This window comes from Eretmochelys imbricata, chromosome 11, assembly GCF_965152235.1.
Source record: "Eretmochelys imbricata isolate rEreImb1 chromosome 11, rEreImb1.hap1, whole genome shotgun sequence".
NCBI lineage: Eukaryota > Metazoa > Chordata > Testudines > Cheloniidae > Eretmochelys > Eretmochelys imbricata.
Window position 1 is genome coordinate 45,192,797 of NC_135582.1, and position 26,853 is coordinate 45,219,649.

Consider the following 26,853-nt stretch of genomic DNA (forward strand, 5'->3'; position numbering starts at 1 on the left):
AAACAATGTGTCTCATTAATGATTACATTTATGTAAAAAACAATTGAAAGACAACTATCAAGTGCATTATCCATATAAGCATCAAGTCAAACAAACCTTCTATGATCAGCTTGGCACTTGTTCTTTTATCTTCAGCTTCAAACATATATTTAGCTTCATCCTCAAATGCAACTGTCTTAATTACCAGGGCATGTCTTGTGCCCTCTGAGATAATTTCAAACTTCTCATCACCCGTGATCTCTTGTGTTCCTTTCAACCAACGGAAAGTCTTGGGTTCCCTAGACACCTCACATTCAAACTTTGCCTCATCCTTCTCAAAGACCTTGACATCACTGAGTGGAGTGATAAAGATGAGAGGTAATTCTGAAATCAGAGCAGATCATTACAAGTTCAAAGATGCATTTATGCTGGCTTTTTTATTGGTAGATTTAATAAGAAAGTTTTGTATGCACGGAGAATGTTGCCACTATACCTTTCACTTTCAGATTAGCTGCACTTTTAGCATTTGCAGCCTGGAAGGACACTTCTCCAGTCATATCCAGTTTGCAATTATAAAGGATAAGAACATGCTTCTTCCCATCTTCAATTATTTCACAGTTCTGGTTTGAAGGGGGAAATAAATATAATTTTTCTAAGCCATCATCCATCACAGGTTACGCTGGGGAATTTTTATTTTTAAAATTATACATTGTGATTTTAAAAATAATGAAAGAGCCTTACAGGTGAAGGTGTTAAAGTTTCTCCCTTTAACTTCCATACGGGGTGGACATCGGGCTCAGAGATTTCAACCTCAAAACGAGCTGTTTCACCAACAAATACCTCCACTCCATACAGGGGGCGCTCCACTTTTATTATACGAGCTGGAAGCACAGAAACACAGGTCAACTTTGCTGTATTAAGCTATATGTTACAAGGTTTTCAGCTGGGGTCCAGTTGGGAAGGCGTGGCCACTTACGCTCAATGTGAACATTAGCTTTTGTCTTGTCAGTTCCACAGTCACACTCATAGTTGCCCTTATCACCATCTTCAATCTTCTTGATTTTTAGGATACGGCGCGTGCCCTCAGCCTTTATAGAGATTCTCTTGGAAGCTGTAAGCTCTTGGCCATCTTTGTACCATTTCACTGGTACATCTTTGCTAAGTTCGCACTCCAGAATGACATCATCTTTCTCTATAGCAGAGTAGTCTTGTAATTTCACGGTGAAGTATGGATCGGCCTCTACAAACGGCATGTTGGTTGTGAAACAGTTAGTAAACTTGAAATCAATATATAATTAAAGGCATATTGAAATGTAAAAAGTTATTAAAACAAATGTTTTGTCACTGTTCCTTTAAGAAATTGTTTATATTAAGTGGTGGTAATACTTTACCTAAGACTTGGAGCTTAGCACGAGTGTGCAAGCCCTTGACTTCAGCCTTTATCTCAGAGATATCATCAAGTGTTACTTCTCTCATTTCTAATTTGTGAGTCTTGCCTTCTGCATGAATCAGAACCGTTCTGCTTGTGTGGAGTTTTTTGTCATTTTTGAACCAGGTCACTAGCATATCTTCATGAGAAAGCTCGAACTCAAAGTGAGCCGTTTCCCCTTCTTTCACTGTTTGGTCTTTTAGAGGTGTGATGAACTTCAACCTGACACCTATAATGAAACATTGCTCATCAGTACCTTAACATTACGCTAGTGAAGTTCTAGAAGATGTGCTCTTTAATAATCTTCACATAGTCTCTGCTCATAATGAGATACTTACCTTCCACAAACAATCTTGCTGTACTTTTCTTCCCTTCCACTTCAGCAGTGTATTCTCCTTCATCATCAAACTCTGAATCATTGATTACAAGGATATGTTTCTTTCCATCTGCAATGATATCGAATTTGTCTCCAACTTTGATGATGTCAGTGCCCTTAGACCATATAACATTGGCTTCCCGGGTGAGAACACATTCAAATCGAGCCTGACGCTTCTCAGGAACAGTGACATCTTTCAGAGGCACAGCAAAGTCAAGTTCGATTTCTAGAAACAAAACAGAATTAATTTTTTTCAAGCACTCAATGTGAACTTGGACTAAGTGATACTATTCTCTATTTGCTAGTATAGTGTACCTTTCACTGTCAGGATGGCTGTAGTAAGCGCATTGAGTGCTTGGTAGAGGATTTCACCAGCCTGTTCCAACTTGACTTTGTGTAAAGTTAGGAAGCGTTTTCCTCCTTCAGCTTTGATTTCACAAGTCTGGAAAAATTACGTTTTTAGTAAGGAAACTGGTATTCTAAATACACAATATTGGACTCTGTTCATAAAAAAGAAACACTCCAAATCTTGTTTTACACACACAGGGAATAGTTGCCTGTTAGAGAACAGTATTGCTACCAAATCAAAATGATTTTACTCTAAAGGAAATCTTAAAGTAAAATAAAATACATTTCCTTAACGCTTAACTCCTATTTTTAACTTAGGCGCCACTCTAGCAATTTCCATGGGCCTGGATATTTTTGTTGTGATATGAAGCCTTGCAAATTATTTTATGTTATTTGCTGTGAAACATAGTTCCTTGAGGAGGACCACATTTTCAATCATCATAAAACTTAACCTCTCTAATTTCTGTGCCGGAGCACTGGATGACTGCAGAGATAAACAGACCAGCAAAAATTTTACAATGTGACTAACATAAGTTTGTAGAACTTGCTCACAGTATTCTCATTTTAAATGAACTGCATTTTTAAATGGGAGGATGCTTACAGGTGAGGGCCTCAGGATTTCTCCTTTCAGTTTCCATTCTCCAGGAACATCTTCCTCAGAAATTTCTGTGTCGAAGTTTGCTGTTTGTTTCTCATAAACTGTAACATCCTCCAGCGGTTTAAGAAGCTCAACCTCACGCTCTGAGATGCACAAACAAACATGTGTAACATAGTCAATGAAAGTTTTGATACAACTTTACAGCAGTTCAAGTTTTGAATATTCTTGTTTTGAAAGGGTTGAAAATACTGGCATATACAATAATTACATATAATGTTCAGAAAACCTTCCTTACCTCCAAGGGTCAGTTTAGCTGCATATCTGCGACCTTCAACTTCCACTGCATATTCACCAATATCTTCAGGTGCAGCATTCTTAATTTTGAGGTAAATGAGATTTCCTTCTTTCAAGATTTCTGTCTTTTCAGTTGGTTTAGCTGGAATTTCTTCATCTCCCTTGTACCATTTAAAATTTGGTGTCTCCTTGGCAAGATTGCAAACGAAAGTAGCTGTACCCTTTGGTTTCACATGCTGGTCTCTTATAGGTTTCACCAACCAGTCTCTTATCACTTCTGCATGAGAAAAAGTTAAATAAAAATTAGGGTTCGTAGGTTATTAATACATATAAGTGGGTTCATAAATGAGAGAAATAAGGGCTTCTGAAATTTAGTTTATTCCACTCTTTGAAAAGACAAAGCCTATAAAAAAATGACTTGCCAGTTTATATTGGTTTATAACTTGAAATGAGCACACATGATTCACAGGAATCACTGCAATAATAGAAGTTGTCATATGCAACCAGAGTAGAACATTTCCCAAAGACTTGTTTGCAATTTATGGAGGGCAGATGGCTAGGAGTTTCTATATCAGGATTGCCAAAAAACCAAAGGCCCTCCAATAAATCATAGCAATTTAGCAGGGAGCTGAGAGCAATCCATACATTTGCCAAAATTATCTACTAATATTCAGCAGATAAAATCCCCCAAATGGGAGTCTACTTCTAACAATATTGATGAAATCTGGTTAATTCTGGCATAGTATTTTGAGCACTACTCCCCACTGATCCTGACTGGGAGTTCCACATGAGGATCAATATGACCCTAATCCTATAAATGGTAATTCTGATTCATCCCCCTTTGAGTAGCAGCTTTTCCTATAACTTCAGTGGGAGTTAGGCCCTAAAATACCAAGAGTGAACATTTCAAAATGTGTTAAACAAAGGTGAAGAATAATGAACCCATTACCTAAGGAATAAAAATACGGTGACCACCCTTTTGTGCTCCTTTTCAGGTACCAATCAAGTCAAACTTTCCTTATTTTAAAGCACCCCAAACATGCACACAAATTCAAAGGAGAGAAATTAGAGTTTTATTCTGATTGCTTACCTATTACTTGAACAACAGAGTCACATTTGAGGTCAGTATCTTCCACTGTCACAGTATAAGTGCCAGCATCAGTGTCATCTGCATTCATGATGGTGAGGGCTCGTTGCAAACCAATAATATTCAGAGCGTACTTTCCAGGCTTGTCTTTTATGATCTTTCCATCCTTCCTCCACACCACATCTCTCTCTTTGTTCAGCTCACAGCTCAGATAAAATGGCTGCCCTTTGACCACTGTGACTTGTTCCTCAAGAGTTTTCACAAAACGCACTGGTATCTCTGGGGGAAGAGGGAACCATATTTTGATGCATTTTATTTTTTATACAGCATAGAGATGCACTGCATACAGAATGAAAATATGAAATGATCAATGGAAATTACGACAATTACTGAAAACTCGCAATATACAAACATATTTAACGCTGTAAATTATAGCTATTCTTTAAGTTGCTGAAGAATCTAAAGCATATTCAGGGTGCAAGGAAATACCTTCAACAATGAGTTTAGCTGTCGAGGTCTTTTCTTTGTTTCCCAGACGTAGCACACAAGTGTACTCGCCGGAGTCTGAAAGCTGGACATCAATAATATGCAGCTTCCTGTCTTTGCCATCTGCAATAAACCTGTGCTTTGGGCTCTCTCGGATGTTATTTCCGTCTTTCATCCAGCTGGTACTTGCAGTAGAGGGAGAGATAAGAACCTCAAAGATTGCAGAAGAGCCAATAGATTCAGCTTCTTTCAGCACTATGTCCTTCATTTCTTTAACAAACTTGAGTGGCACAGCTTTAAGTTGGTAGGTGAATGGTGGCTCTTCAGGAGGTTTTTCACCACCACTGCCTGGCCTTAGTTTCCTCCTCTCCAGTTCTGCAGGGGATGGTGTCTTCTTGGCTATAAGTCAGATGTAGAGATGAATAAACTCATCCCAATTTAGAGTTTTGCTTGTTTGCATGCTGTAGCAACTGGGCTGAATGAGGTTCATGAGCCAGACGCTTAGTTGCCAATTTGACAAAATTTACAGTAATGCAATTAGAGCACAAAAACTGCACAATCAAGCCTAGATTAAAGAATTAGTCCACAATTCTACCTGGACCATGTTAAAAGCTGGGGTGCCGTGCAGTTTTTCATGCTCAAAGTCTCAACTGGGTTAAAGCATCCATTCACTTTTGTTATGTCTAAAACACCCATACTGAGATTTGATATGCCCTCCTTTACAGTTTTCCTCTTTGATTACAATGTATTCATAGTAAATCTTAATTTGCTTTGTCCAGAATGAGTCAGAACATAATCAGAATCGTAAGTCTATTTATTTAATCTGAATGGCAACATTTTAGAGATATTTTATTTAAAGTTTAATATTAATCTCTATTCTAAATTTGTCCATTGTTTGAGTCAAATATGATAATATAAGCAAGGTTAAGTTTCATATCTTGTGTTAGTGGCTGAATCAGATGGATTTTTAAAGATGATTTCATTAAAAATGTAACTTCAGAAATAGGAACAGCCATTCCTTTTAACAAATATTGTCTTGGCAAAAAAAAAAAAAAAGGCAGTTTAGATTAAACTTTAGCTAATCCTTGTCATTCTAAGTCATATTTGGGAAGTCTGCTGTCCAACAATTTACACCACAGAAAGCTGAAAGCATTCATTATAATTAGGATTTTACACATGCAAACTTTGCACTGTTTGTATTTTATGATCATTTCTCTTACCTTTAATAGGAGTTTTAACCTTGCCAGGTTCCTCTTTTGATGCTTTTGGCTCTGCAGTAAAACAGCAAAAGTATTAGCAATGTATTAAGTCTCGGTAAGTAGATGTATGTATTAACATTAAGATAAAAATCTTTCTAATAGTGACATTTTCTCTTTCTTCTGTCTCCATACATACATATACTCATACAGCAAGGAGAAGGGTGTAAGCATATACATTTTTATACAACATATACTGTCAATAGTTAGATTGACATTGAATATTTTGAAATATAGCATCTAAAACTGCATATCCTGTGGTAGATATTAAAAAGTGGAGCTTAGGAACCCTCCCTTTATCAATATTTTGTTCTGCCAAAACTCTGTTATTTTTTAAGACTCGCTGTGAAATAGCCATTCACTAACCCTAAGCTCCCAGTTACGGGTATTTTAATTAAATATAATAAAAAAAGCTGTAAATGATAATAAAAATGGTAATCATCAGTTTTGGGCAAAACAATGAAACTTTGTAAAATGATGATTTCTCAAAGGTCAGTAGTGGAAGAAACTGCCACTTAGCATGCTAGAACCTGTCTTTCCTGTTCTAGTGAGGCACTACACAGAAGTGTAAGTCTAAATACCACTTAACAAGAGACACACATAAACTACTGCATGACTACCCAACCACCAATTGAAACGAAGGCCATGTCAAAAAAATCACAGCCCACACAAATGTCACTGCCTCCAAAGAACACTGATACCTTGACTATTGAGTACCAATAATAAAAAGCCATGTATGACCCACCCACCAGTAAACTGGGGTAGCAAAGCTCTCTTTTTCTACCTGTTTTGACAGCTTTTAAAAGGTAACACACATACTGTAAAAACCAAACCAAGAAATATATTAATCTATTCATGAAATACATGTTCAAAGGCAGAGGACTATGCTCAAGAGTTAGGGATTATTTATCATAATTCATATGTGTTTCTGCTTCACTCTGCCATTCATGAACTATTGTTTGCAGTGTTGTTGTAGCCATGCTGGTCCCAGGATATGAGAGAGACAAGGCGGGTGAGGTAATATCTTTTATTAGACAGAAGTTGGTCTCCCCCACCTTGTCTCATTCATAAATTATGAGAGGTCGCCCCTCACTTTTCAAAATATTTCCCACATCACACTTCCTATTATCCTGCATTCTGTATATGTGTGTACAAAGACTGTTTGATATGGTTGAGCGATATGAAATGCAGGACACAGAATGCAAGAAATGATAAAAAAGAGGTGTACATATGAAAAATCTGTGTGAACCGCTCTGCAATTTTACAGTAACAACATATAGATGATTTAAACTACCATTTAAAAATAATGTAAAAATAATACAATGAACACAAAAGTATGTTCAGATGATACACACACAGGAAGACAAACCAGTGACAGATGTTTGAATGCCTATTCAGAGAATTGATGCATTAGATGGAGATACAAATAGTACTGAAGGATACAAGCAGACTGACAAATAAACACAAGCAGATAATGATGAGAAATGGTGTTTTCTTCCAAAGCTTATATGATGAGCTCTCTGAGGAGGAGTTTGGCAGCAGCCTTCTCACCTTTCCACCAGACATTCCACAGCTTCTTTCAGCTCCTCAAATTAATCCAATTGCCAGTCATCTTCTGAAACTCTACCATGCTCGTCGAGATCCAGTCCCCAGACTTCTTTCTCTTCTGTAATGGAGTGATAACTTTACCTAGGCTTTTGGAGACTGGGACATCTTCTTTGCTGGGCATTCTATTGCAAGACAGCTTTTGGTTCAAAGGCTTTGTTTTCTTCTCTGTTTTCTTGGTGACAGGAGTAAATTTTTTACTGCCACATTATGCTGCTATTTTATCTGACGTCTTCTACAACAGAGAATTCTCTTCCAGAAAGCTAGAGTTCCTCTATATTTAAAGGAGATTTATGTCTTTCAGTTTAAGATTTGCTCACTGTTTTTAAGAGCTAGGGTTTCTCTTTTGGGAGATAACTTTTTAATATCGTTTTTTGCCCTCATTCTTTGACATCTAACAGGACTTTCCTTTACTGATTCAGTTCCATCACTTTTTTCATATTGGGCTATTTTGTCAAGGTTTCCTAAGGAAATCTCAGTGTCTCTGCCATTTCCTGGAATCACCATTTCGAATTCTTTTCCTACAGACAGCTTTTCAGGGGTTTTAGTCTGTATCTTTGTCTTTATCTAAGAAGGTCCTAGAAGGCGTTTTAACTTTCTTAACTGGCATAATCCTTTTTCCTGCTTGCCATTTAAAGTTATCTGTTCCATCACTGATACTTCTGAATCTCTCTCCTCATATGGGTTTCAGTGGACTCTCTTTAGCCTGCAAAATTTTTTCCTTCTATTTTCATTTCTGCATCCTGTGGCTTGAGAACTGAATCTGTAAAGATTCTATTAGCCTTTTTGTGGGAATCACCTCATCTTCAATGAATTTTCCAATGCCCCCATCATTTCTCACTACTACCCCAGTATCCTCAGAGGATTCCTGGGAACCTTATTCTGCCATTTTACAGTCAAGATTTTTGTTAATCTTTTCTTTTTGAAAGATATCTATTTTCTTTACTTGTTTGGTGGGAACCATGATTTCTTCAGCAGTAGGAACATCAGCTTTCTTGAAACTGAATTTCCCCACTTTCTGAGTTTTCTTGTTTATGTCATGAATTTACCCAAAGGGACTTTTTCAGACCTCTTCACAGTAACATCTTTCTTCTCTCCCTCACTTGTTATCAGAGGTACTTCAGGTACTACTTCTTCAGTGGCTTCTGTAGTATCCATCACATAATCTTTTATGGCAATTTCTTCAGTTTGCAAACTTATTTTATCTTTTTGGAACATCTCTCTTCTTCTGAATCAAGATATCAGACTTTCTTGGGGCATCTTCAAGGAGAAAAATTAATGCACTTCCCTTTTTCTTTTTCATATGTAGGAATCTTTCCCCTTCTTTGGATGGAATGCTAGACTCTTCAGGGAATCTCTCATTTTCATCCATCCTATGAACCTCTAATTTAATTGTATTCTTCTTTTCTTCTCTGGTACTTCTTTCAGTGTGTTCAGAGGCTATATAAATGGGCTTTGGTTCCTCATGGGGTGTTCTTATTTTAGCCTTTTCAAAGGCAACCTGACCTATTGCAGGCTCTCTCTCCTCATCTTTAACCGTAGGATTCTTCCTTGAAACTACAGTTATTACTTTTGGTTCAGCTTCTTGGGCAACCATCCCAAATTGTTTAAGAACCTCTGTCTCTTGTTTATCTTCCTCTGGTTTTAATATTCTATCAACTGTTTCATCTGAGATGTTTAGCTCAAATGCTTCTTCTGCTCAAATGTCCCTGCAGCTGCCTTGTGGCTCATACTATCTTTTACATGCATGTGTTTCTCATCGGTAGCAGACACTTTCAACACAGGGGATTTAATCTTGCCTTTTTCCACAGGTGGCATTTGACCTTTACAACACAGGGTCCTAGTTATCTCAAGAGTTGGTGATGGGCAATGGAGTCTTTCGCCTTTAGGTTGCCAGTTCAAATCCAACCCACACTAGCAGTAGCTGAAAATTGTTATTCTGTGATGATGCCTGGCAACCTACGTGGAGTTTTTGAATAGCTGTCCACATCACCAAACCAATATCACAATGGACACTGATTGCATGCTTCACAAGTGTTCGAGGATTGAATAAAGAGAATTAACTGCACTCTCATTTTAGAATGGGTCCCCTCTGGGTCATGGTTGGGACACAAAGTGATGGGGAAGATTGTGCTGCTGCTGCTGCTCGTGCTATAGCCGTTCCATGGATAAAGCTCCTAACCTGTAAGCATGTCAGAAAGGGACAGACTATTCCGATGTGGCTGTACACAATGGGTCCCTGACTCTGGCTGAAGCCGCTGGATGCCACCCTATATGAATACTAAACAACAACAGTAGTGCCAGAGAGCTTCAGTGCTCTTGGCACCTTTGCCAGCACTCAGCAGATAGAAAACAAACCCCAAAACAGCGAACAAAACAACACCGTCATCCCTTCCCAATATGTACAACATAAATATATTTTTTGCAATACACATAATATAACAGGCGTACAACATACACAGATGAATGTCTGAACATACAGAACAAATATCAAGAAATTAACAGAATACATACATTTAATTAGACATGTTAAGTATATCTCATCTCCCACACTGAAGAGCATAGACTAAACCCCAATTGTATAGCTTTGGGGCAGGAATTATCTTATTATGTGTGTGCGTCAGTGCCTAGTACAATGGGAGCCTGATCCCCCCCCATGAGGGGGGGGAGGCTTTAAGTATCTGGGAAATAATAAATGATAAGATCCCACAGCCCTTAGGTGTCATGTTGTCTTCAGTGTGTATAGTCACGTGAGAAATGGCTGCAGGATGGTACTGCAAATTAGCAAACACTCTACAGAATCAATGTTAATACCTGCTTTCTTTCCAACCACTGGAGTTGTCACTGGAGCAGCAACAGGGGCTGGTTCGGCTGGTGGTTTGGGAGATTTTAGAGCTGTAGAAAGAATTAAAATGTATGTATTAATTGATTTTTTGTATATGTTTATTAAAACTTATTATGCAGCACTTTCTCAAGTGCCCTATAAAGCATACATTTACTAGATCCTCACTCACAACAAATATTCAGAAAATATCCTTCACTCCTGGTAGCATGAAAAGTTAGCTGAGATATTTGCTTAACACGCTTTTAACCGGAACCCACTCAATGGTAAAAGGCAAGATGTACAGGGAAATGTGTGTACAGTTATTCATGTTGAGAGGTCTCTTACCTACTGCGGGTTTTGGTTCAGGAAGTGGGATAGCTGCTGGCTTAGGTTCTGGCACTTTAAACACACAATAACCAATAGGTTAGTATAAATATTTTATAACCTTATTTAAAAATAGAGAAAAATCATAAAGGAGAAGTGCAAAATGTTAGTGAAACTTTAAAACACAGACAATTAATAGAAGACTGGCTTTTTAATTTTATTTTTTTAACTTGCAAAATACACTGATGAAAGACAGCAGGGGCAAACACATATACAGCAAGATGCAGAGATCTCAATGGAAGACAGTTGAATTCTTTAAGCACTGAAGAACTAAAGAGGAAATAAGACCCAGAAGAATGCAAAGAGGCTAAAAAAGGACACTTTTTATGGCTGAATGATATTAATGAATTAGTTTAGCCTACATAAAACGGTGTTTACTGATGGATGCAGTTTAGTTGCAGGAATAAGGAAAAGAGAACCACACATTTGGTACCTTTCTCTGGTTCAGGCTCAGGTTTCTCCTCTTTTTTTGTGACAGGTGGTATCTCAATTTTCTTCTTGGGAACTTCTGGCTCTTTAAAAATATTATTTTTATTTTGGAATATATGTTTAAATTCCTTGACTACCCAGATACATTAACTGAAGTAATTTTAATATAACTAGAGTGGTTTAATATGACATTAGAAATTTAGTCAAGTTCTGTATATGTGATTAAGATTTTCAGTTGACCTTAGGTTTAAGGTACATATATATTGTTAGCAATCACACTTAGATAAAACTAGAAACAGAAAACAGACAGTAGGACATGCAGTTACAAGACCATAACTGAAAGGATAAGTGGATCAACCATGGTTTATGCTTTGTTACTTTTTAGTTTACATTATAAAACATTTTAAAAGTTCTCTTTTACATAAAATGAAGACTCAGAAAGAGAAATAGCCACCAAGGTTCACAATTCCAATCTGGACCTAGATTTTCCCAAAATTTGGGTATATTTTTAGTAGAAACTTAAACTCAGCATATTACAGGCGTGGAGGACATTTACACAATTCTGATCTTGAATCCAGGTTTAGATACTAAGCCGAATAAATTGCTAATCAGAAGTAGGATTTCGGTTTGGGTCTCTCCATAATCAGAAGCAAATGAATGTGATCTTGACTTGTACCTTCAGGTTTCTTTTTCTTTTCTACTGGTTTAGGTTCTGGTTTAGTTTCTACTTTAGGTTCTTTCTCTGGTTTCGGTTTTTCCTCTTCAGGTGTTTTTCTAGGAACTTTGAAAGAGAAATAATTTCAGTTTTTAAAGCCCTATCTGGATGAAGATGATGGTAATTAAGATAAAGATTTAATAATTATCTGAACAGAGAATATATATATGAAACACCCAGCATATTGTACAGGAATATAGCTTTTATGTCATTATTATGGTTATTATCATAAAGGCAATTTTACATTGTCACTTGGAGCAAAAAAAATGCTTTAATTTAAAGTGGTCCATCTGCTGGAAAATGTATATTTTAACATTCAGACTTAGAATAAAATTAGTTATTTAGATCATTTGAATTAAAAAGCCACTGAATTTACACAGAACTATAATCCAAGAATATTTTAAAACTCAATATAATAATGAAGACTTGTAAGATCTTCAGTTTGAATAAATCTATACATCAAGTAAAACATCTGTTAATAATGAAATTACATATCAAGATAATTTTAGTCTTTCCCATAACAATGACATATTGGATCACAAATGTTTTATCAGTAACAGATAATTTATTTTTGGAGACATAAGAGAGAAGCTTTTAGGAATCCTTCATGACATTTCTGGTATTCTGAATATATAATAGATTCACCAACTGAAAGCCACACTACCAGTTCATTTTCAACATTTTTTGGTGAAGTACCTAAACTACCCTGTAAATGCTTACTGTACTTGATAATTTGAATTACGGTATTAATGCCAACATTTCTTGTGAGCACAAAAATGATGTATTATGAGTTATTTTTAAACGATGAATTAGAGTGGATAATTATGCACTAACACCTGAAATTACAAATGAATTTCAGGGCCAAAATGGTAGATTCTGGACCAAACTCCGATTTACTTCAAAAAGAGCAGGTTTGAGCTATTTTGTTGTTACCTTTTGCAAGGTAAATTGTATATCTTATAGATCATTTTTAGTCTACTCGTTTTTAGTCTACCATAAGTAAAAATATCTCTTATAATCATTAGCTAAAGAGCTAGAGACTTTTAAAAAAGAATTATACATCTGAAATTCCACTTTGATTTCAGTTAATATAAAACAGCAGGAAAGATAATTCAGTGGAGCTATTGGTTCCCCTCTGTATAGCATGCTAAAAAGCAAATGAGTGCATTGGGAAAGCCCCAGTCTTTGCATGAAAGGAGTGGCCAGTGCTGCCTGCCCTTCTGAGACCATGGAATGACCCCAATATGAACTCTGCATGGTCAGATATTCACAGGACTGGAAAAGAGTGCCAGACTGGAATAGGAAATAATTGATCAGGCCAGCTTCCCTCCAACACAGTGGATATCCAAGCAGAAGTCCCATTGGGGAAGGCCAATCAGTCATTGGTTGCTAGGTAGCCACCCACAACATGGCTCCTGAATTAGTGCTACTGTCAAGATGGAGGGAATGGGGTCCAGAGAACAGCATGAAGAGGAAGAGTCTCCCAGGGGATGTCCTGATATTCTCAGTGTTTTGCTCTGCTTTCCCTGTAGATCCTTTGGATCTACTGGATTTTCAACCTATTCCTCCTGCATGCACCCACAAACTCCTTCACCAGGAAATGAGCCTCAGGCAGCATTTAGCTCATGTAATTTCTCATATAAGTTTCTCTGGGAGGGCATAATGCAGTCCTAGCGCAGTGTTCCTTTGGAATACTTAGGAAATGGATTTGTGTGCTTATATCATGACCAATTACTGTACCTTTTTTAAGAACAACTTCTTCCTTTGGTGGAGGGGTAACTTCAGGAAGTATTCTGCGGCCTTTCTTTTCAACTCCAGGCACTTAAAAGAACATCATTTCAAAATAAGTTCATAGCAGTAATAGCAGCCATCCAAATACACAAACCAAATGCTGCTTTACAATAGAACATTCAAAACAGAAGATAAAACAACTGAAATGGATGCAGATTGTTTTACTTAATCTTTTTTCCTGGAATATCTGTATATGCTTGTTTTATGGATCCAAGACTAGTAAGAGATTTTCATAAAAATAACAAAATAAATGTACGAGTCTGAGAAACCCACAAAAGCTAAGAAATTCAAAGTTAAGGGTTAAAGGTAAAATTCTTCTCTCTGTCAACACCGTGGATCTCATCCCTGATATTCTACACTCCCTACAGTTGCAGGTCCTACTTACCTATCTACCTGGACTGTCTGTCTATGGTATTTTTATAAGATGCCTGCCACCTTAATTTCTAAGCTCTGAATAAATTTAGGAGGAAGAAAAAGAGCCCAATTTTTTTTCTCTCACGCTCTCTTGCAGAGATTTCACTTTTGGCACTGTACCTTTTAATTTCTGTTTCACTAACTTCTTCATTTTTGTGTAGTCCCCCTTTCTGAAATTAAATGCTATGGTGTTGGGCAGCTGTATGGTTTTCCCTGCCACAAGGATGTCAAATTTAATTATATTATGGTCACTATTACCAAGTGGTCCAGCTATATTCAGATCTTGGACCAGATCCTGTGCTCCACTTAGGACTAAGTCAAGAATTGCCTCTTCTCTTGTGGATTACAGGACTAGCTGCTCCAAGAAGCAGTCATTTAAGGTGTCAAGAAACTTTATCTCTGCATCCTGCACTGAGGTGACATGTACCCAGCCAATATAGGGATGTTGAAATCCCCCATTATTATTGAATTTTTTATTTGTATAGCCTCTTTAATCTCCTTAAGCATTTCACAGTCATCATCATCATCCTGGTCAGTAATATATCACTATTTTTGTTACCAGAGCATGGAATCACTATCCATAGAGATTCTATGGTACAGTTCGGTTCATTTAAGATTTTACTTCATTTGATTCTAACTTTATTTCCCATATAGTGCCACTCCCCCACCAGCACGACATGTTCAGTCCTTCTGATATATTTGTACCCTGGTATTACTGTGTTCCATTGATTATCTTCATTTCACCAAGTTTGTGTGATGCCTATTATCTCAATATTCTCATTTAATATGAGGCACTCTAGTTCATCCATCTTATTACTTAGACTTCTAGCATTTATATATAAGCACTTTAAAAACGTGTCACTTTTTAGCTGTCTGCCATTACATGACGTAATTTAATGGGACTCTTTTTGATTTGACTGTTTCTCATCAGATCCTACCCGCATTTTATCATCTTCCACCCTCTCCTCCTTACTAGGACATCTTCATTAAAAGATCCTCCCCTAAGGGATGTCTGTGTCTGAAACACATGCTTCTCTGCACCTGTTGGCTTTCCCCCAGCCCTTAGTTTAAAAACTGTTCTACGACCTTTTTAATTTTAAGTGCCAGCAATCTGGTTCCATTTTGGCTTAGGTGGAACCCATCCTTCCTGTATAGGCTCCCCCTTTCCCAAAAGTTTCCCCAGTTCCTAATAAATCTAAACCCTTCCTCCCTACCATTGTCTCATCCACGCATTAAGAACCTGCAGTTCTGCCTGTCTAACTGGCCCTGCGTGTGGAACTGGAAGCATTTCAGAGAATGCTACCATGGAGATCCTAGACTTCAATCTCTTACATAGTAGCCTAAATTTGGCCTCCAGAACCTCTCTCTTACCCTTCCCTATGTTGTTGTACCATGACCACCGGCTCCTCCCCAGCACTACATATAAGTCTATCTAGAAGTCTCAAGAGATCTGCAACCTTCACACCAGGCAGGCAAGTCATTGTATGGTTCTCCTGGTCATCGCAAACACAGCTATCTATGTTTCTTATTTATTTCAACTGCAGTAGAGCTTTATACCCCAAATAGAGTAGTGTGGATCCCCATAATTAATCCCACTTTAATATCCTTCCCTAACACAGCTATCTAGCACATCCACCAGCTCCTGAATTTCACAGTGGGAAAGGAAGGTGCAATTAAATCTAGCAAAACGAAAGACATTGAACACAGAACAACAAAGACAGATGACACCTGGACAACATCTTCCAAACATTTAAAAGAGAAGTTCTTAGGAGCGTACTACAGAAGATGAATTTCAAGAACTACAATCTAGTGCCCACCAGAGACAGGAATGAGAAAATACGATTCCCCTCCCTCTCCGACCCGTATACTAGATACCTTTAGCAGGGGTGAGCTCCACTTTCTCTGGAGCCTCAACAGGTTTTTCAGGCACAACTTTCTTCCTTGGTGTGGGAGCTTTAAAGAAGACAGTTTGATTTTTACTACCTACATCCTTAGAATGAAACTAATTTAAAATGAGAAAAAGAAAAAATCCTTGTGCTAAAACCCACCAAACACCCCACCACCAAATAACTGATTAACACTAGCAACATAACAAAAGAAAACAATGGACACAAACTACAGAGTTCTTTCTAAGCAGCTGTTCCAAAGGTGTAATGGGATCTTTAATGACCACATTTGTATAACAGCTCCAGCAACGTACTACCCTTGAGAACCATGGTGGGGATAAGAACATAAGAACAGCTATACTGGGTCAGACCAAAGGTCCATCTAGCCCAGTATCCTGTCTTCTCACAGCAGCCAATGCCAGGTGCCCCAGAGGGAATGAACAGGACAGGTAATCACCAAGTGTCGCCCATTCCCAGCTTCTGGCAAACAGAGGCTAGGGACACCATCCCTGCCCATCCTGGCAAATAGCCATGGATGGACCTATTCTCCATGAATTTATCTAATTCTTTTTTGAATCCTGTTAGTGTCTTGGCCTTCACAACATCCTATGGCAGAGTTCCAGAGGTTGACTGTGTGTTCTGTGAAAAAATACTTCCTTTTGTTTGTTTTAAACCTGCTGCCTACTAATTTCCTTTGGTGACCCCTTTTTTTCAGTGTGAAATAATGTACAAATATGTTATCATATTGTGCTAAGATCTTTTTCAAAGATTAGAACAATTTAAAATAAAGCAACTTTTTCATAAATTTCTTCATTTTAACTGAAAACCACACAAACTGACTGGACAGATATTTCTGAAAGCTGATAACAGATAAACAATTAGTAAGGAACATCATTAGACTGAAAACAACAGAAACAAGCCCTGAGTTAGGCTAAAAGTAATATATTAAAAAGCCCACTTTTCAAGAGGAGCAAATTATAATTAAAATGCGTTATATTGAAGCATTCAGTAAAACTGTTAATACTGATTTCAGTAGCTTCTTATACCTTTCAGTTGAACTTTTTCCATCTTAAATTCCTCTTTTGGTGGAATAGGTACCCGTGGCTTTGGTTTTTCAGGAATCTTCTTTTCAGGTTCTGGCTCTTGAAATAATATTGTGGCAGATTTAGAATACATCTACTATCATAAAGTCATATGAAGAACATATAATGTACCAAAACCTCCATTCTGCTTCCATGGCAAAACTCTCATTGATTTAAATGGAAGCATAAAAAGCCCTAAATAAATGTTGCTTGCACATAACGTGAATGTCCAGTATGAATTATAAAAGCACACTACTAACACGGGAACAAAAATACATGAGGAAAACTGAATAACGGGAAGACTATTATAATTAAATTACAATGAATTGAGAATTTAGAACATATTCACACATACAACAACACAAGGAGAAAAACTGGGACTTAATACAAATACAACATGGTTGTGGAGAACTATGAAGCAAGATGTGCACAATTTTGAAACGAAGGTGTGCATTTGACTATGGCTACTGTATATACCTTTGGCTGGTAAAACCTCTTCTACTACAGAGAGCTCTTCTTCTGCTGGAGAGAGCTCTTCTTCTGCTGGAGAGAGCTCTTCTATTTCTGAAATAGAAGCAGGTTCTGGTTCTTCAGGTTCAATCTTCATGGTGACTTCAGGGACTTTAGAGAATATTGACAACTAGTATAAGACTACCGTTTAAGACTCGGTCATATGAAGAATTATACAAATACCACAAAGATACATACGGCAGGAAAACTACTTCAACATATGCATTCACAGAGATACAGACACACACACTTCAAACTAAGTACATGTACAATATTTGTTCCATGGTTAATTTGGCTGTTTATACATTTCTTTTTAAATAACTGGTGCATTCATGTCTTAGTGAATGATCTGTGTGGGAGGGAAGATTTTGATCTCTAAATAATCTGGGATTAGTTATGGCTCTCAGAAGAATTTTGGTGCACATTTCTGCTTCTAAGTAGCAGCCGTGTTAGTCTGTATCCACAAAAAGAAAAGGAGTACTTGTGGCACCTTAGAGACTAACAAATATGTAACATTACATTGGCAGGTGATTTGTTGTTGTCGTCACTGGAAAAAAATGAAGAATTCTGAACTAGATAGGACACAAGAGCAAGAAATAACTTCATGTTTGCAAGACAAAGAAATAACAAAAATGAGAATTGGAATGCTGCCAGCATACAATGTTGTTAATGATAGTTTTTATGAATGGATAGATTGCATCTTTATTGGGGGGACCTTCTTTTTTAGCCATCATTAAGAATGCTTTTTCTTCAACAACAACTTCCTTAGGTACATTTGCCACTCGAAAAATATTTAGTAATTTTTATTATGACTGATATTTCACTGTGACAAATGCAACTATCACAGCTGATACAGAAAATGCACAGAACATGTTTACTTCAAATTGCACAGAGTACAATTTACAAATCTCATAACATATTTTGTTCTATCCTTTTTCTGTTAAAAGCACTGCTCAAGAGAACAAGACAGATTCCTCTTCATGATGATGTCGATTATTACCATGTACCTGTAGATGGTGCAGGTTCTGGCATTTTAAGTACAGCAACAGATATTTTCTCTTCTGGGGCAGATTCCTTTGGCACATCAGGCACTTTAAAGGTATTAGTATCTTTTACTTGCATGAATATTAAGGATATGAACAAAACATTAAAAAGAACAATGAAACATAGGACACTGGGATATCAAACATTCAGATATTATAGTCTCTCTCTCTCTCTGTAACTAACACACACACATACACGTATAATTTACATGACAAAGATTCTTCTTTATGAAGATGTCAGTGATGACAGTACCTTTAGCAGGTGCAGGTTCTGTTTTTTTAGGCACAGCAACAGGTACTTTCTCTTCTGGGACAGCTTTCTTGGGCACCTCAGGCACTTTAAAGATATTAGTTCTGTTTACTTTTATGACTGTTAAAGATGTGTATGAAACATTAAGGAGAAATATTACACAAAAGTCATGGATATCAAAATGCATTTACGATGTAACATTCAAACACTGATTAGCTACTTACACAACAAACTTTCATACACACTACAGTTCACATGAAGACGACACTTTACATACCTCAGACAGCTGATAACAGACAGGAAAAAGTATGTTAAAATGCTGTTTGAGAAGAAGATGAAGAAGAAGAAGAAAAGGTTCTATTACTGATCTGTACCTTTTGCTGGCGGAGGTGCTGGTTTCTTTGGCACAGCAGTAGGTTTTGGTTTTTTAGGCACAGGTACTTTCTCTTCTGGGACAGCTTTCTTGGGCACCTCAGGCACTTTAAAGATATTGGGTCTGTTTACTTACATGACTATCAAGAATATGTACAAAACATGAAAGAGAATGATGAAACAGAGGACACTGAGACATTAATGATGGCCTCAATGTTCAGATACTATAGAGCCTCTCTCTCTCTCACACACACACACACACATTCTGTATCAATTACACAATGAGTACAAAGTCCATAACTGAAAAAAGGACAGGACACAATATATTAAAGAATGTTCAAGAAAAGAGGACAAAGATTCTTCCTCATGATGACGTCGACGATGACATGTACCTTTAGCTGGCAGAGGCGCTGGTTTCTTCTGCACACCGATAGGTTCTGTTTTTTTAGGCACAGGCACTTTTTCTTCTGGGACAGTTTCCCTGGGCGTCTCAGGCACTTTAAAGACAATATTTCTGTTTACTTTTATAATTGTTAAAGATGTGTACAAAACAGTAAGAAGAACAAATAAACAAAAGTCATGAATATCAAAATGTATTTAAGAAGCAACATTCAAATACTGATTAGTCACTTAACATAACACACACTTACACACAGTACAGTTCACATGATGAATACACTTTACATATCTCAGATAGCTGATCACAGAAAGGAAAAAAGGTGTTAAAATACTGTTCAAAAAGAAAAAAGTAGTAATACTGATCTATCTGTACTTTTAGCTGGTGGAGGTTCTGTTTTATTAGGCGCAGTAATCGGTTCTCTCTCTTCTGGGGCAGCTCTTTCCAGTATCTCAGGTATTTTAAAGATATTAGTTTGCTTTGTATTAGAGTATTCAACATATGTACAAAACATTAAGAACAATGAAACATAGAAGATGAGATATCAAAAACATTAGAGATTCAATATTCAAACTCTGATTAGTCACTCACACTCTGACACTCAGTACGATCTACTCAATGAGTACAATTTCCAAATCTCAGATAGGAGAAAATGTCAGTGTTAAAATTAATATGTTAACATAATGCTCAAGAAAATAAGACTAAGATTTTCTTCATGATGACATTGAGGATGACATGTACCTTTAGCTGGGGAAGGTTCTGGTTTTTTAGGCACAACAATAGGCATTTTCTCTTCTGGGACAGTTTTCTTGGACACCTCAGGCACTTTAAAGATATGAGGATCTTTTACTTTTATGAATGTTAAAGTTGTGTATTTTGCAGAGAAGACAAACAATGAAACATAAAATATGGACATATCCAATACATTAATGAGGTCATGTTCAAACAAGGAGTCTCTCTCTCTTTCTCTCTCTCTCTGTCTCACACACACGGTACAACAAGGGTGTCAAAGGCATTTTGTGAAAAAGCTGAACTGCATTTTTAATTATGATACCTCTGTCTGGGTATGAATTAAGGTACATCTACCCAGTCTATGCACAGCAGTACTCAGATTGGAAGGGACTGCTCAAATATCAATCGTGAAATCTGACCTTTATGCTGTAAATAAACTTTAGTTATCAGCATTCACTGCGCAGTAATCTGTCTACACATTCCACATGGGAGTGGGGGAATAGAGGACATTCTACACTCCCTTATTTCTGCCCTTTCTTTCTATTCCTTCTATATCTATCTCTGTCTCATTCTTTTCTTGTCTTTGGATGTCTCCTCTTTTCTTCCCACTGCATTTCCTTCCCTGTATAAACTTCCAGTTTCATTGCTATCCGTTAGACTTCACTATCACCCTTTCCTCATTACATCCATTAAAATGAAAATTGCTACATTAATGTGTCATCATTATGCTTTAGAATTAATGCTGAGAGACTTCAACTGTGTATGTGTGTGTGCAGAGGGAGCAGGAGAGGAGAAGGAGTTAATACCTCTCAGATACATTGCTTCAGGCTATCAGCAGACTCACAAAGAGAGCACAGCAGAAGTTAAGGGCATGTCTACATTTCCCTGCAGTTTGGACTAGGGGGAGTGGGTAGCAGTGCAGACCAAAGTGCTGCACTGTAACTCCCCTGTGTGGACACTGCAGACGTGGACTTAAAAGTCTTGAGTTCACATAGTGCAAACTCAGGACCTTTAAGTTTGCGCCTGCAGCTTCAATACCGGGGAGTTACAGCTCAGAACTTTGGTACATACTTCTACTCTTATCCCCTAGTCTGAACTGTGGGCAGTGTAGACACACCCTTAAACTGAGTTCAAATTTGGCAAGTTTTTCTCATAACAATATTTTCACTTTTTAAAAACACAAAATCTTAGATTCTGGGCAATCTGAATACGTGAAGCAGACCAGAAAAATATTTCCTGTGACCAGATACAGTAAATGAAGCATGTATTTGACACCCCAGCCGTACAATTCAAACAAGTAGAATTTTCAAATCTCCGGTGGCAGAAAATGGACAGGAAAAAGTATGTGAAAAGTAATGATGGTCAAGAAAATGAGACAAAGATTTTTGATGAACTGTACCTTTCGCTGGCGGAAGTTCTGTTTTTAGAGGGACTTCCTCTTCTGGGACAGTTGTCTCAGGCATCTCAGGTACTTTAAAGATATTAGTTTGTTTCATTTTACAGTTATCAAAATGTGTGCAAAACATTAAGAAGAATGAAACACAGAAGACAGAGATATTAAAAACATTGATGATGCAATATTCAGGCTTTGATTACTCATTCACACTCTTATACTAAGCACTGTTTGTTCAGTGAGCACACTTTACAGATCTCAGATAGGAAAAAGTGGACTAGACAAAAATGTTAAGATAAAGCTAAAGAAAATAAGACAAAGATTCTTCTTTAAGATGATATCCATGATAACATGTACCTCTAGCTGGTGGAGGTTCTGGTATTTTTGGTACAGCAACAGGTACTTTCTCTTCTGGGACAGCTTTCTTGGGCACCTCAGGCACTTTAAAGATATTAGTAACTTTTACTTTTATGAACGTCAAAGTTGTTTATAAAACAATAAGATGAATAATGAAACAAAACAAGGATGTATTCAAGACATTAACAAGTTCATATTCAAACCACATTTAGTCTCTCTCTCTCTTTCTCTCTCTCTCGCATACACACACACGCACACAGAGCATAGCAAGGGTATCAAACACATTGTGTGAGGAAGCTAAATTCCATTTTTATTTCTGATCCCTATGTCAAGGTACAAATGTAAGAATTTATGCCTCTCTCTACACAATGGGTAACTCCCAAATGGACGATGAACACAGATCAGTCATGGAATCTGACCTTTATGTCGTAACTAAATTCTTAATTATAATTATTCAGAGTTTTTTCAGTACTCTGTATTTACATTCAGCATCACATGGGGGAAAATAAACTCCCCTTTAGGATTATCACTATTTCTACCCTTTGTTTCTATTCTGTTTATGTCCCTCTACCATTGTTTTGGTGAGACTCCTCTTTTCTTCCACCTGTAATTCCTTTCCTGCATTGCCTTCCCTACTCATTGGGCTTCCCTCTCACCCCATTCCTCATTTCATCTGCTACAATGACCCCTGATTAAATAATTAATTATTTTACTAAATAGCTACCATTGGGTTTTGGTCTTAATGCTCAAGTCAATGGAGGATGGGGAGGACAGAGTTGTTTACATCTCTCTGATCTATTACTTTAGACTGCCAGCAGACTCAGAAAGACAGCACTGCATTAGTTTACACTGGGTTCACGTTTAGAAAGTTTTCTGCACAATCATAAGGTTTTTTAAAAATATCAGGCCTTGAGTGTTTTGAATATGTAAACAATCATGACAAAAAATATCAAATGGCTAGATATATTCAGTGGACCGGATGTTTGACACCCCTGGATTACATCTCACACACTGAGTAGAATCAACAAATCTCAGATATTAGAAAATGGACTGGACAGTCAGCTAAAAATTAGGTTTACGAGGACAAGACTAATGCTCTTCCTTATGACGATATCGCTGAGCACTTGTACCTTTAGCTGGTGGAGGTTCTGTTTTTTTAGGTACAGCAACTGGTACTTTCTCTTCTGGGACCCCTTTCCTGGGCACCTCAGGCACTTTAAAGATATTAGTGTCTATTATTTGTATGAATTTCAAAGATATGTTTGAAATTTTAAGAACATTAAGGAAACATAAAACTCAGGGACATCAAAAACATCGATGATGTCAGATCTAAGCATCAATTTCTCTTTCATTTCCTCCATGAAATTTCCCCTGTGCATTGGTCTTCTTCTGGAGCTCTGTGCGTGGCTGAATTTCATCCTCTTTCTATTCCCACCCCCAACACATACCACAGCTTACACAACAAGAACAATTTACATATCTCATAGCAGAAAGAGAACTGTATGTTCAAACAGTACTCCAGAAAATAAGAAAGATTATTTATGATTTCATCAGTGATGACATGTACCTTTAGCTGGTGGAGGTTCCGGTTTCTCAGGCTCTTCAACTGGTACTTTGTCTTCAATAACAACTTTCTTTGGCACCTCAGGCACTTTAAAATATTAATATTAATACCTTTCACTATGAGAAATTTCACAAATACGTTCAAAGTATTAAGAACAGAAAAACATAAAACACAGAGAGCTCAACAATGTTAAAGAACCTACCATATTCCACAATCAGTTTGTCTCACTTACATGTAATAAGTAGGTTTTACAAATCTCAGCCAACAGCAAGAGACCAGAGAAAGGTCTTTGCTGTTGTCTTTAAATAATGTTCAGAAGAAAAAGACTATGATTTCCTGCTATTGTTTTTTTTTTCCCATAATGACAGTACCTTTAGCTGGTGGAGGTTCTGGTTTTTTAGGCACTGCAACTGGTATTTTCTCCTCTGGAACCACTTTCTTTGGTACCTCAGGCACTTTAAAAATATTAATTTATTTTTCTGTTAAGAATGTCAAGTATACATACAAAGAGTTAAGAACAGAAAAGCTGCAATAAGAACACGAAACAGCATCAATGATGCCTGGCTTAAAAGTCTGATCTTACAGTACACATAGTACATGTTACACTACTTTACTCCACTGTTGAATGAGAATGATTTAAGTATAAAGAGGAGATGAGAATTCCCCCAAAACAAAAGGTAGAAAATTGCAGATTATAGTGGGGAAAAAGATGTCTCAAAATTAATATTTAAAAAGTTACAACAGAAGGAACAAGATAAATTCTTTCCATGATTTTATCATTGACAATGTGTACCTTTAGCTGGTGGAGCTTCTGGTTTTTTAGGCACAGCAACTGGTACTTTTTTCTCTTCGGGGACAGCTTTCTTGGGCACCTCAGGCACTTTAAAGAAAGAATATTTGTTTTGGTTATTATAAGGAATTTTACAGATACATATAAAATGTTAAAACTAAGAAGAAAACACAAATTATGGAGATCATCAACGAAGCCATCAGTTTGACACACATTTATTGGCATTATCCTCCCTTCCACTAATATAAGCATTTTTCACTGTTATACCCTGTACTCTTCAGTACTTGCTGGATTTTCTTCTCTTTCTTGGTTAAATTATTCTGTCATTTTAGATTGCCATTTGGCTATGGCTGACATTGTCCATTCCACATATCTGCCCTTTCCCCCTAACATTTCTTATCTCCACAACTTCTTTCCATCCACACATTGTGGGCCTCATCCTACCCCGACTGAAGCCACTTGGGCCTCGGTCATTCAGCATGTGCCTTGAGATTCTTTAAATCCTCTTTTGATCTGACCCTCTACTTAACATCAGTATTTCAGAAACAGTCGTCAGAGTCTTCTGGGAAACTTCTAATGTTTCTAATGCCTCAAGTTCCACCCTCTTGCCTATTTTGTTCAGCAAATATCCTTAACAACCATTAACACTGATGAGAGGTTTTTTTAAACAACAAAGAGAATAGAGCCCTCAAATGAATAGGTTTCTCACAATAAAAAATAAATAAGGCATGGTGATGCTTACTTAACATATAACATTTGCAAGAACATGGCAAAGGTCATTTTCTTCCCCACCCCCTGTTGTTTTAGCTGTGATGAGATGTACCTTTGGCTGGCGGAGCTTCTGGTTTTTTAGGCACAGCAATGGGTACTTTCTCTTTTGGGACTTCCTTGGGCATCTCAGGCACTTTAAAGAAACAGCATTACTTTCTGTTACATTTCAAAATTTCCAGGGTATGCAAATTATTAAGAACAAAAAGAGCAATCATAAAAGCATATCAGGAACATTAGCAGTGTCAAAGAGTGATTTGTTATACACATATGCAGCGTGTTACTTCTATTTAAGAAATCTTTAAATGAGAAAGAAAAAAAAAACCCAGCAACCATTAATTTCCAAGAGAAGAAGATATTTTTTCTTTATAACATCCCCACTGTTAATATGTACCTTTAGCTGGTGGAGGTTCTGGCTTTTTAGCAACTGGTATTTTCTCTTCTGGGACAGCTTTCTTGGGCACCTCAGGCACTTTAAAGATATTAGTGTCTTTTACTTTTACGAATTCCAAAGATACATATAAAATATTGTGAACAGAAAAGTAACAAAAAACAAGTGGACATGAAAGAACATTAAAGATGCTAAATATAAATACCAGTTGTTAACACAAACATTCTGTACAAATTACAAAGAAATGTTTTCATCACAAAATTTCCATTGGCCCATCATTCTTCTCGCCAAGGCATGGTTGCCAGAGCTATTCACAGGAACTTCAGTTGTTCTTAGTTAGCCAGTTCGTGGCACACCATCCAAATTGGCAACTCCAGAGACTCTCAATTGACTGGAGGAATCATAGCAACTGGCCCAAGGGTCTTCTGTTGCTCCCATGCAAATCAATAACCAAATATCCACTAATATCAATGTGAGCATTATCAAATGGGAACTTTGCAATATTATGATCTGCTGGTTGTGGATGGATTTGATGGACCTTGTGAAGGTATTTACAATTACTGTTGTTGGGGTACCATTAAAAACAGCTAAATAGCAAATCCGTAAAATTGAGGCACCCCTTGAAATACAACACAGGAAAATTTGTAATGAAGTTTTTGAGTTATGAGTCACAAACAAAACCGGACTCTAGATGAAAAAGGCCTTTGAAAATACATGTTTAAAAAAAGATAAGAAATGCTGACATTAAAGAATCATTGTGTTTTCCATAACCCCCCCCGACTTAATAGATTAAGTTCAGGGGACGATAACATACATGTTCTGACATGATACTGAAATATAAAAATGAAGAATTGTTAAATGGTAAGATTAAAAGATTTATTTGCTATATTAGAATGATTTGTAATTAAGGATAGTGAATGAGTATAGATAAGATGACAAACACTTAGCACAACACCTTGCTTGTCATAAATGGGGTTTTGCCAATTACTGTTTTACATAGAATTTCTGATTTGTTTAAAATGATATTATTGCTGGCACAATAAATAATATGTTTTGTTGGAAGATATAAATCAGAGGTACACAAACATGTAATGATAAATAAAAACATCCTTCTTCTGGTAAGGCTAGGAACAGGGTGACACAGAACCACATGACCTAGAAATTACAAAACCAGCAGAAAAAATGCAGAAGTTGGGTAATTGAAGCTTGGGCATGCGTAACATATGATTTACATAAAAAAATAAAGGGTTTATGTGGTAAAAGCCAATTGGATAAAGGTTAAGTAATCTGGAATGTGGAAATG

General features: G+C 37.0%; 1 protein-coding gene across 1 annotated transcript in view; it reads right to left on the reverse strand.

The window, feature by feature from the left end:
* TTN (titin) overlaps positions 1-26,853 on the reverse strand; it is a 307,220-nt gene that overhangs the window by 103,716 nt on the left and 176,651 nt on the right. Inside the window, exons 159-193 of the mRNA XM_077830394.1 lie at positions 25,554-25,631; positions 25,215-25,295; positions 24,395-24,481; positions 23,973-24,056; positions 23,605-23,688; positions 23,168-23,251; positions 22,038-22,121; positions 21,687-21,758; positions 20,297-20,380; positions 19,551-19,655; positions 19,161-19,265; positions 18,790-18,873; positions 18,501-18,584; positions 18,209-18,274; positions 17,477-17,571; positions 16,948-17,041; positions 15,891-15,968; positions 13,551-13,631; positions 11,772-11,876; positions 11,100-11,180; positions 10,628-10,681; positions 10,273-10,353; positions 5,818-5,868; positions 5,671-5,681; positions 4,601-4,991; positions 4,115-4,390; positions 3,026-3,301; positions 2,734-2,873; positions 2,100-2,226; positions 1,747-2,010; positions 1,371-1,637; positions 956-1,219; positions 721-860; positions 473-599; positions 97-363 (exon numbers count right to left, since the gene is read on the reverse strand). Coding sequence (XP_077686520.1) covers positions 97-363; positions 473-599; positions 721-860; positions 956-1,219; positions 1,371-1,637; positions 1,747-2,010; positions 2,100-2,226; positions 2,734-2,873; positions 3,026-3,301; positions 4,115-4,390; positions 4,601-4,991; positions 5,671-5,681; positions 5,818-5,868; positions 10,273-10,353; positions 10,628-10,681; positions 11,100-11,180; positions 11,772-11,876; positions 13,551-13,631; positions 15,891-15,968; positions 16,948-17,041; positions 17,477-17,571; positions 18,209-18,274; positions 18,501-18,584; positions 18,790-18,873; positions 19,161-19,265; positions 19,551-19,655; positions 20,297-20,380; positions 21,687-21,758; positions 22,038-22,121; positions 23,168-23,251; positions 23,605-23,688; positions 23,973-24,056; positions 24,395-24,481; positions 25,215-25,295; positions 25,554-25,631 — 4,452 coding nt within the window. The remainder of the gene's footprint in view (positions 1-96; positions 364-472; positions 600-720; positions 861-955; positions 1,220-1,370; positions 1,638-1,746; positions 2,011-2,099; positions 2,227-2,733; positions 2,874-3,025; positions 3,302-4,114; positions 4,391-4,600; positions 4,992-5,670; positions 5,682-5,817; positions 5,869-10,272; positions 10,354-10,627; positions 10,682-11,099; positions 11,181-11,771; positions 11,877-13,550; positions 13,632-15,890; positions 15,969-16,947; positions 17,042-17,476; positions 17,572-18,208; positions 18,275-18,500; positions 18,585-18,789; positions 18,874-19,160; positions 19,266-19,550; positions 19,656-20,296; positions 20,381-21,686; positions 21,759-22,037; positions 22,122-23,167; positions 23,252-23,604; positions 23,689-23,972; positions 24,057-24,394; positions 24,482-25,214; positions 25,296-25,553; positions 25,632-26,853) is intronic.